This window comes from Heliconius melpomene, chromosome 2, assembly GCF_056956725.1.
Source record: "Heliconius melpomene rosina isolate 202511_hmr_F chromosome 2, ASM5695672v1, whole genome shotgun sequence".
NCBI lineage: Eukaryota > Metazoa > Arthropoda > Insecta > Lepidoptera > Nymphalidae > Heliconius > Heliconius melpomene.
In genome coordinates, this window is record NC_140390.1 from 1,340,485 (window position 1) to 1,350,154 (window position 9,670).

The 9,670-nt window shown below is 34.1% G+C and overlaps 2 protein-coding genes across 3 annotated transcripts; both read right to left on the reverse strand.

Annotated features, from left to right (window-relative positions):
• Positions 1–1,215: 1,215 nt before the first annotated feature.
• Positions 1,216–9,459, reverse strand: LOC146540266 (uncharacterized). Of its 2 annotated transcripts, XM_085200344.1 has the most exons (3): positions 9,289–9,459; positions 8,036–8,452; positions 1,216–7,803 (listed from the first exon to the last, which is right to left on the reverse strand). In XM_085200344.1, the coding sequence occupies exon 3, from the start codon at positions 6,418–6,420 to the stop codon at positions 5,443–5,445; it is 978 nt and encodes a 325-aa protein (XP_085056470.1). In that variant the 5' UTR covers positions 6,421–7,803; positions 8,036–8,452; positions 9,289–9,459; the 3' UTR covers positions 1,216–5,442. The 2 variants fall into 2 exon arrangements, with proteins under 2 accessions (XP_085056470.1, XP_085056479.1); XM_085200353.1 differs by lacking the exon at positions 1,216–7,803 and having other exon boundaries at positions 8,245–8,452; positions 9,289–9,454.
• LOC146540267 (uncharacterized) lies at positions 3,862–5,169 on the reverse strand. Its single transcript, XM_085204866.1, has one exon. The coding sequence runs from the start codon at positions 5,167–5,169 to the stop codon at positions 3,862–3,864; it is 1,308 nt and encodes a 435-aa protein (XP_085060992.1).
• Positions 9,460–9,670: the final 211 nt, after the last annotated feature.

The window sequence follows — 9,670 nt, forward strand, 5'->3', positions numbered from 1 at the left end:
AAGTTACCAGGTTCTCTATACTTACCTTAGTGTGTGGGATATACAGTGTGACGCAAAATGCATGTATGCGGATTCGATTCCCTTTAAGGGGAATGATTAAATTATATTTAAATTTCCCCGCTTTGGCAATTGCCCGGCGTTGAGATCCTGTTCTATCTGTACTAACTAGTAAAATATCTTATGAATCACCAAATTAGTATGTAGAGAGTTACTTGAGCGTGGTCGCATTATGTATATGTATGTGTCGTACAACATTTCTCAGAAATCACCAGATTTTCGCAGCTATATTAAATTTATATATGCTTAATAAGTAGCTTGTATGAAATATTACGTCAAATAAAAATTGAAGCCAGTTGTTGCCCTGGGGCACAAGCGAGCGACTGTAAATGGGATAGGTTGCGGGTTCGATTTCCACTTGAGAAAATGAAATATTTAATATTTTCATTTCGTCGTTCCCTTAACGTTAAGTTTCGCCACCCAAAACGCAATGCGGAAAGAGAGGTACGGAGTGTCTAACTAGGTTCCCAAGATCTCTCTGCCTACCTTGTTATGTGCGGAGTACAGAGTAAAGCTAATACTTAGTTAATATTGATTATTACTTAAGATATGGGTAAATTAATATTTAGATTTGAAATGTTTAAGCTCTATGATTTTTTTGGACCGTTTCCAAGAGGCACGGGTTCAAATCCAACACGTTTATATTATTATACATTTTCTAAAAAAGTATCTTGTTTTTCTCAGGCTTGGAGTAATCGTTTTGGAAATGTTACAAATGTTTAAACTTCTTTTTTTGTTTAAGCCATTCGTGTCGTTCATTCACGTTCATTCATTCGTTCATTTAAAAAAAAATAAGAAATAACGAAAACTTCTCTTGGTTGTCTCTGCTTACAACTATATCTATACGAATCTATAATAATATTGTGAGGTAAATGAGTTGGCTTGGTTAGATATACTAATCTCAGGAACTATTGCTTGGAATCGATTAATAAATGTATTAGATAGTCCCTCTTTTTCAAGGAAGGCTGTATGGCATGACTAATATTAATGATTTCGAGGAAACATTGTACTTGATACCAGTGTTACTTCGTCATACATATGTCCTGTGCCACAGGAATGTGTCACGTGTCATACATATCTCCTGTGTCATAGGCAGAGGTGCAGGTGAAAGCTTGTCTTAAAATATACAATATAAATATACAAAAAAAAAGATAAAAGTTATTGTAAATGATACCTATTTTGTTTATTTTTGCCTAAATAAAACAAAAATTCTATTTTTCATCTTCACATGGACTTAGTAGGTAACGTAGAAATCTAGTATTAAATCTGTTCCTATTAAGATACTTCCGTTCCTCACTTTCCGCCAACGCCAACCAAATTTCCGACTTCACCTAGACTAGCTACTACCACTAGAGCAAGGAAATGAAAATGTTAAATATTTCATACCCACGTATGGGAATCGAACCCACTACCGTCGTACACTTTCACCCTGCGCCTCGACGGCCACAATCCAAGGTTAATACATTTATAATAATCAATACGTAAATGAAAAGTCTATAGCATATAAGTAGTTGTCAAATAAGGCAACAATATTTTCAGGTAATTCCCGTAGATTTGTGTTTGATTGTTGATAAGCTGATAAGAGACCTCAGTGGCGCAGTGGGTGCGGAAGAATGGTTGTGGATTCGACCTAATAGTTCGGCCTCGACAGACAAGTTTAGCGTTAAGTTCCATCACAACAACTTAATATGAAATGTCTCAAAAATTAAACGGTACGTGGTCAACGGAGTGTCTTTTCACTACGTTCCCTCTTCCTATCCTGTCATATGGGAGGATACACCTTGATACTTCTAATATATCGTAGTAATTTAATTTAAAACGTATAATAATAATCTTTAAAAATTTTAACCAAGTTATTAGCAAAACTGTTCAAGACGAATGTCTCTTAACAATTATAAGGCGCACAATATTAATAAAAGTTTTTTTTTTAATCGAGATATTGTTTTCACTATACATTCAATTTCGTTTAGGAATAGCAAAATTAATAATGTATATTGCAGAAAGTTGAATTTAATATATTTTATTTATTTTTTTTATTTATTTTAAGTTGGGAAACAAACAGCATTTTACAGTACTTTTTAGTATAATACATATCCATATTCCAACTGCCAATAAAGTTTCCACTTATACATAAAACATGGAGTGAATATGTTGCTAATTAACAATTAAAAATTAAATTTACTGTCTAAAGAGAAAAAAAAAAAAAAACAAAGATTTTTACGAATGAAAGGTTAAGGTTAATATTAGGTTAGGATTTACAGAATTTTGAATTTTGTCAATGATCTTACATGAAAACTGCATCAAACTACTATGAAAAATGTCAATATCACTAAAGCAATTATTGTATGCCCTACAAGATCTTAGTATAAAACAATTTTGGGCATAATTGGTTTTTCGAGCAGAAATGTAAAAGGTGTCCCTAGATCTGGCACTAAAAGTTGGACATTTTATGTGAATATTACTTAGCAGATAATTGGAATCTATAAGATTGTGTAACAATTTATACAAAAAAATTTGATCTCTATATCCTCTTCGTTTTTTTAATGATAGTATATTTAGGTTATGAGAGTTATCTAATTTAAATTTGTAAAGTAATCGCCGTATAAATTTATTTTGGACACTTTCAATTGCAAATACATATTTATCATACTGTGGGTTCCAGACTGGCGAGGCATACTCTAAGTAAGGTCTAACATATGAATTATACAAAAGCTTAAATGTATGTATGTTCTTAAAATCACTCCCCTGTCTAAATATAAAACCGAGCATTTTATATGCTTTTCCTATAATATTCGCAATATGTTTGTCGAATAAAAGACCGGCGTCCAATAATACACCAAAGTCCTTAACAATGGAGACTCTTTCTATTTTCCTGTTGCGAATCAGATAATCAAATAGAATGGGAGATTTCTTTCTACAAAAACTAATTACACAACATTTGTCAAGATTTAGAGATAATTGATTAGACGCGCAGTATTTATCAAAATTGACTAGATCCTCCTGCAGTTTAGTGCAATCCTCTTGATCTCTTATAATTTTGAAAATTTTTGCATCATCGGCATAAAGAAGTATCTTAGAATGTTCAAAAGATTGTATAATATCATTGATAAAAATGTTAAAAAGAAGAGGTCCAAGATGGGAACCCTGTGGTACACCAGAAGTAATAGGCACAAAACTAGAAGTGAAGCCCCTCACAGCAACAGCTTGAGTTCTATCTCGGAGATAAGACTCAAGCCATCTTAGAAGATCACCATGTATACCAGCTTGTTTAATTTTGTCAATTAACAAAGAATGTGAAATTTTGTCGAATGCTTTCGAAAAGTCAGTATAGATAACATCGACTTGATACCCACTATTCATAGCGTAGAGGACTTCAACTAGAAACTCACAGAGGTTAGTTTCTGTGGAGCGTTTGTTTATAAAACCATGTTGTTGCGGGATTAGTTGAGGACGTATAAGAGGAAATAGATTATCGTAAATAATTTTCTCTAATAATTTGGGAATAACAGAAAGTTTTGATATTCCACGATAATTTTTAACATTTTGCTTATCACCACTTTTATAGACTGGGACAATAATAGACCTTTTCCAAATATGAGGCAAAGACCCCGATTGTAAAGATTTTGAAAACAATATGTGTAATGGAACAGAGATTTCAGAACTGCAACATTTTAAAAATATAGGATGTAATTTATCAGGCCCAGAACCTTTAGAAAGGTCAAGTTTCAAAAGATACTTTTTTATGATCTCACGAGTAATACTGACATTATTTATAGAAAGATTATTCTCCGAAGCACAATTAGTTTAACCAAATACAATTCTTGTATTAACTTCAAACACAGATTGGAAGTAAGAGTTGAAAGTGTTGGCAATAGCCTGGCCATCAGAGGAGATTTGATCGTTAAAAACTATGCTGTCAGGAATACAATCATTCACTCGTTTTGACTTGACAAAGGACCAAAATTGTTTTGAACTGTAACGAATATTGCTTTCAGCTTTATCAATAAACCGAGCATAGCATTCCAACTCCATATGTTTTGTCTCATGCCGTAGATCAGAAAATATTTTATAGTCACTACTTCTGCCGTAAATCTTCCATTTCCTATGCAATTTAAGTTTTTTATTTACTAGTTTTATTAAACGTCTAGAGTACCAAGCTGGAAATTTGTTATTGCTGTATACAGTTTTAGTTGGAACTAATTTGTCAACAACATTATTTATTAAAAGGTAAAATCTATCAACTGCGTCCGAGACATTGTGAGAAGAGAGTTGTTGGACCCAATTAATTTTATTTAATTCAGAGTTAATGGCCTCATAGTCGGCATCATGGAAACGATGTACAATGCGTGGAGGCTCTCTCAATAATTTGTGAGGGACACCTTCCTCCACACTTATTAAAAGAGTTGGATGATGGCCATCTTCAGGTAGTGATAATGGGTCAGTCCTCGCAACAACACAAGCGGAATTGGATAAAATGAGATCCAATAGCCTATTATACTTATTAAAAATGGAATTGTATTGTCTCCATCCGGTGATTGACATGAATGCGAACAATTGTAAGATTAGGTTATTGTCAGAGGGATTCTGAATAGCGAGGTGCTCATCAGACTGTAACAACCACCTTGCTTCGCTAATATTGAAGTCACCTAATATAATAAAGTTATCGCTGCGGTTATTAAAATAAAGGTCCGACATGTGTTCAAAGAAAATCGCTTCAGAGTCGCGTTGTTTCGGATTTTGGGGGAAATAACAGCAAAATAGGTGGAACTTTTTACGATATGAGCCTTGCCCAAGAATCAAACTAAGGCTCGTTATATCAGCATCAGGTAATTGAGGGGGCGCGCTGGGGTGTTGAATATCAATAAATGCGGCTCCTTGCCGGATAGCAATGAGAGTACCACCTCCTCTCTTTACTCCTAAGCGTGTGTAGTCCCGATCATTTCGGTATACAATATAACGGGGGTCAAAGAGTTCCTTATCACAAATTCCGTCTAACAGCCACGACTCCGTTAAACAGACTACGTCATAATTATTGTTTAGCAAGCTATGATAAAATTGTTCAGTTTTAGTACGAAGTCCCCTGACATTTTGATAGAATATATTAAGAGCCATAATAATGTGAAAAATAATTATATAAAAACAAAGGTATAATAATTATGTTTAAATTTGAATATAGCAATAAAAATAATAAAGGACATATCACATTAATTGACTGAGTATAATTGCAGTAAACCAACGACACGCAAGAATAAAGATGAAAATAATTATAATAGCCCAAATAGAGACACCTTAACACTTCCATAAAGCAACAATTGTAAATAAAATAAAAACTAATTAACAAAATAACACAAACACAATAATCGTATATCAATATCACTATAGTTCTTACGAGATTTTTTTTAAACAGTCATTAGAAGAGATATGGATAACCGGAGAATTATGTGTTTTACGGACCATAACAGTACAATTTCGGACCCAGCAATACATGTACCCTTTCTCCTTACTTCTGCGCCTAGCATTATTCAGTAAAGCCTTATTATATGTAGATAGGTGGTCATTGACATATATGGGATTATTTATGCCGGTGAAGCCCACGTCAGACGCAAGAAGTCCCTTCAGCTTGCGTATTGATGAGAGAAAGTCGTCTTTTTTATAACGCGACTGCATTTTCAAAATAATTGGACGGGGTTTACCGTCAGTAGTATCATTCTTTACTGCTACTCTTGTTACAAAGTCCACATCCGTATCAACATTAATAGGAAAGCCGCTTTTAGATGCTAATGTTTTAACAATCTGGATTAAGTTTTCGCCTTTCTTATACGGCACTCCGTTAATTTGAATGTTAGAACGACGAACCCATTGGTCACTTCTAATGGAGTTTTCCGACAATTCTTTAATCTTTAGCTTCAAATCATCGACTTCGGTACAATAGTTATTTAATTTAGACAGTTGTAGGTTAAAATCGTTCATCTGCTCCGTTAGACAATTGTAAAATTGTAAATGTTCCTCAGTGACGGAACATTTAAATGATTCCACAATGGCATGAAGGTTATTGAAACGGTCATCAAAATAAGTGATAATTGATTTCAAACCACTATCTTGCAGTAACTGTAATTGAGGTTGAGTGGACTCCAAGGCGATACAGCTTGAACCTGCAGCGGACAATCCAGGACTAATATTAGTGCTGCCTTTCTTAGTAGGCTTACAGGCAGGACATTTCCATTTGGCCTTGTTCATAGGCAGCATTTTTTTAAAATCAATGTCTTTTAAACTGGCACAGGAGTAATGAAAAAATCCCAAACAGGCCGTGCATTTGATTGAGTCCTCAATCTTTAAAAAATCAGAACACAATTTACATTCCATAATGCAACGAATAGCACGTTTATTTGCTTTATAACTACGCGTACGCGTTTGTAGTAAACACCTTTCACTTGACCTTGAACTCGTTAACGAACGAACGTTAAAAATAGAATCTTCGATATGATAATTTAATATATTCACATTTCTTCTATATATAATGAATATTACAGGCTACGCACTATAAATTGGACATAGTAAACAAATTCACTCCCGATAAATAACTTTTTCCACCGTTTAATAAATATAAGCGGCACGACTGTAGATAACGCGTGAGCTCAGCGGACGCCGCGGCGGATATGTTATTACTATTAATATTAATAAACCTTCTCACTAAAAAATTGGGTCGCTAAATAAGTAGATTTTTTAAGCTTCCCGCTTTGTCCTGGACTTAGCGGGGTAGATGGAGGGAACCTGGGAACTTAGTGTTAAGACACTTTGCTTCCTACTTTCCGTTTTATATTGGTGGCATTGCCTGTTGACTGGCGGAACTCAACGCCGCAATTAATTACGCTTATCTTCTTTTATTTGATATCATTGTATTCCTTTTTAATTGAATCATCTTATATATATATATAAAATCTAAAGGTCACTCACTCATCACGAAATCTCAGAAACTACATGTGCTAGGAATCTCAAATTTTACATAGGAGTTACTTATAGGACGTAGGTGCTCGCTAAGACGGGAATTTGCAATATTCGATTTCTAAGGGGTTGTTTTTGGGGTCGAAAGTTTGTATGAAACTTCGTTACTACAAATGCTAGGAGTCTCAAATTTTGCATGGACGTCACTTATAGGGCGTAGGTACTCATGGAGACAGAAATTAATAATAACATAGTTCACGCGGGTGAAACCGCGAGCGGGCCGCTAGTTTATAAATAAATGCAATATTATCCTACAAGATAAGCCTGATAACTGAAAACTTGGATATTATAATATCAGTTTTTAGAAAAAAAGATAATTTGAAGGACTAGTTGGAATAAGGTACAATAAAATGTTATTATAAATAATTGCGCAGTGAGATAGCGATAGCGATAGATAAATAGGACGGTTTTGGGTTCGATTCCCACTCGAGGGAATGAGTTAAAATGGTTAATATTATGTATGTAATGATAGTTTTTTTTTTCACCAAAATATTGAATATTTTATAGCCTTGAATGGAATTCGAACCTACAACCTGTCGCGGTTATAGTCCCGCTTCGATACATATATAGTCACGCTCGTGGCACACGTCAACAAATCAATAATAAATACGATTCTTCTTCTTCTTCTTCTTAATCCTCTCCAACTAGTGAAGGTTGGCAGCCAACTTCGCATACTTAGTACTGTCCCTGGCCAAATGACTCAAATATACGGCGGTTTTAATTCCAGTCCATTCCTTGATGTTCCTTAGCCATGACATAAATACGATTAACAAGTGTGCCTTATCAATAAAAGTGATTACTTAGAAGCAACCAAAAGAAAAACGGATGGATTTATTTGGAAAAGAAGGCAGAATGATGCAAAAAGTATTAAAAAAATATATAAATATAGTACTAGTATATAGTGAACACAAAATAGTTTAATACATATATACAACAATTAAAAATAAATACATATACACTTATAAGTAATATTTACGTTTATATTTCCTTCGCTCTGGTGTCGAGGCGCGGCGCGGCGTTTAGTTCTGCCACTCAACACTGCAGCAGCAGCAGAAAGTGGGGAACGAAGTGTCTTAACACTAGGTTCCCCCTGCCTACCCTGCAGTGTGCGGGATACAGCGTGAAGCTGATTTAATTTAATTTTTAAAGTAATCTTCAATGAAATTAGTTTAACAAATTCAAAACTATTATATCAATTTCTTATTTATTACATCATTAAATGTCTCTATAATTTATACATGTATTTAAGCATGTCTTTAGCCACTATTCTTTGGTTTTTTTTCTTTTTTGGCCAATTCCTTAATCTTTGGAGGTGGTGTCGTTGGTGACGGTGGTGGCAGAGGCGGAAGCTGATTTGTAGGTTTCTGGTAAACTATTGCTCCACATTTTGGGCCTAGGAAGGGGAAAAAAAAATTATAATAAAAATAGCAAAGAAAGACCTGATTAGACAGTATTGAGGATGATGAAGAAAGTTTACGTAAAAAGCATGAGGAGCCCGCCTGGTGGACATCTTTATATGATATGAAGGAGATGATGACAGTGGACGAGGCGAAAGAGGTATGTAGAGACCGTCGGGTTTGCACTCCCTTGCGTGTTCCCTCTGGCTATCCCTCTATTGATAAAACATGAAATTGTATAACTATCATAAGTATGTACTCGTATTTAAGAACACTATATTTATTGTTTTTGGTAGACCATAATGTCTAATTATAAAATGCTTAATTACTTTATAATCAACTAGTGGACCCGAACGCGGCTACGCCCGCTTGAACTATACGAATATTTATTAAACATATTTATGAAATTATTTTCAGTTTTCAATAGAGAGATGCGTTAAGCAAGCTCATTTTGGGTGACGTTTTATAACAACAAACTTTGCAAATGGTTGCATAGCAACGACGGTTGTTATTAACATGGCGGAATAAATTGTATGTCAAATTAATAAATATTTTAATATATTGGTATATATCGAAAATATTACAAATATGAGAAAAAAAAGTATCCTATGTTCATCCGGAGACCCTCAAGTATCTCTATATGAGTATTTTATCACAATTAAATTAACGGTTTGGCCCTGATTGTGTAAAGGACAGACAGACAGACAGACAGACAGACAGACAGAGTTACTTTCGAATTTATAATATAGGTATGGATTATCTCAGTGAGATTTAAACAGAACAATTAAATCGATTTATTAATAAAAAAAAAATATTTAAAAATGAAACTTACCTTCAGGTAAAAGCGTAAAGGAGCTTATTTTCTTCAACCACTCCATAATATTTTTAAATTTTATAAACTGAAATTTTCATAAAAATCAAACCACAATATAAAATTTATAATAAATTAAAATTTAAATACACACGTGCGTATAAATTGAAGTTGTAACTTATAATAAAGAAATATTAAATGAATATCACTATCATTTTATTCTGGGAAGTACCGATACTCGCTTATCGTTGTTATCTGGCGCAGTTTCTGGAACTAGGAATCCATCGAATAACGCTATCGCCTTACTTTCGAGACATTGTGTCTAGAGTGGCGGATATTAACACCGCACTTTGTCTTTGTGAGCGAGTAAAATGAATATATATGTATGTATGATCATTCCCTC

Excerpts from the sequence above, each read along its gene's own strand:
- LOC146540267 (XM_085204866.1), bottom strand. The coding sequence starts at position 5,169 with ATGGCTCTTAATATATTCTATCAAAATGTCAGGGGACTTCGTACTAAA.
- LOC146540266 (XM_085200344.1), bottom strand. The coding sequence starts at position 6,420 with ATGGAATGTAAATTGTGTTCTGATTTTTTAAAGATTGAGGACTCAATC.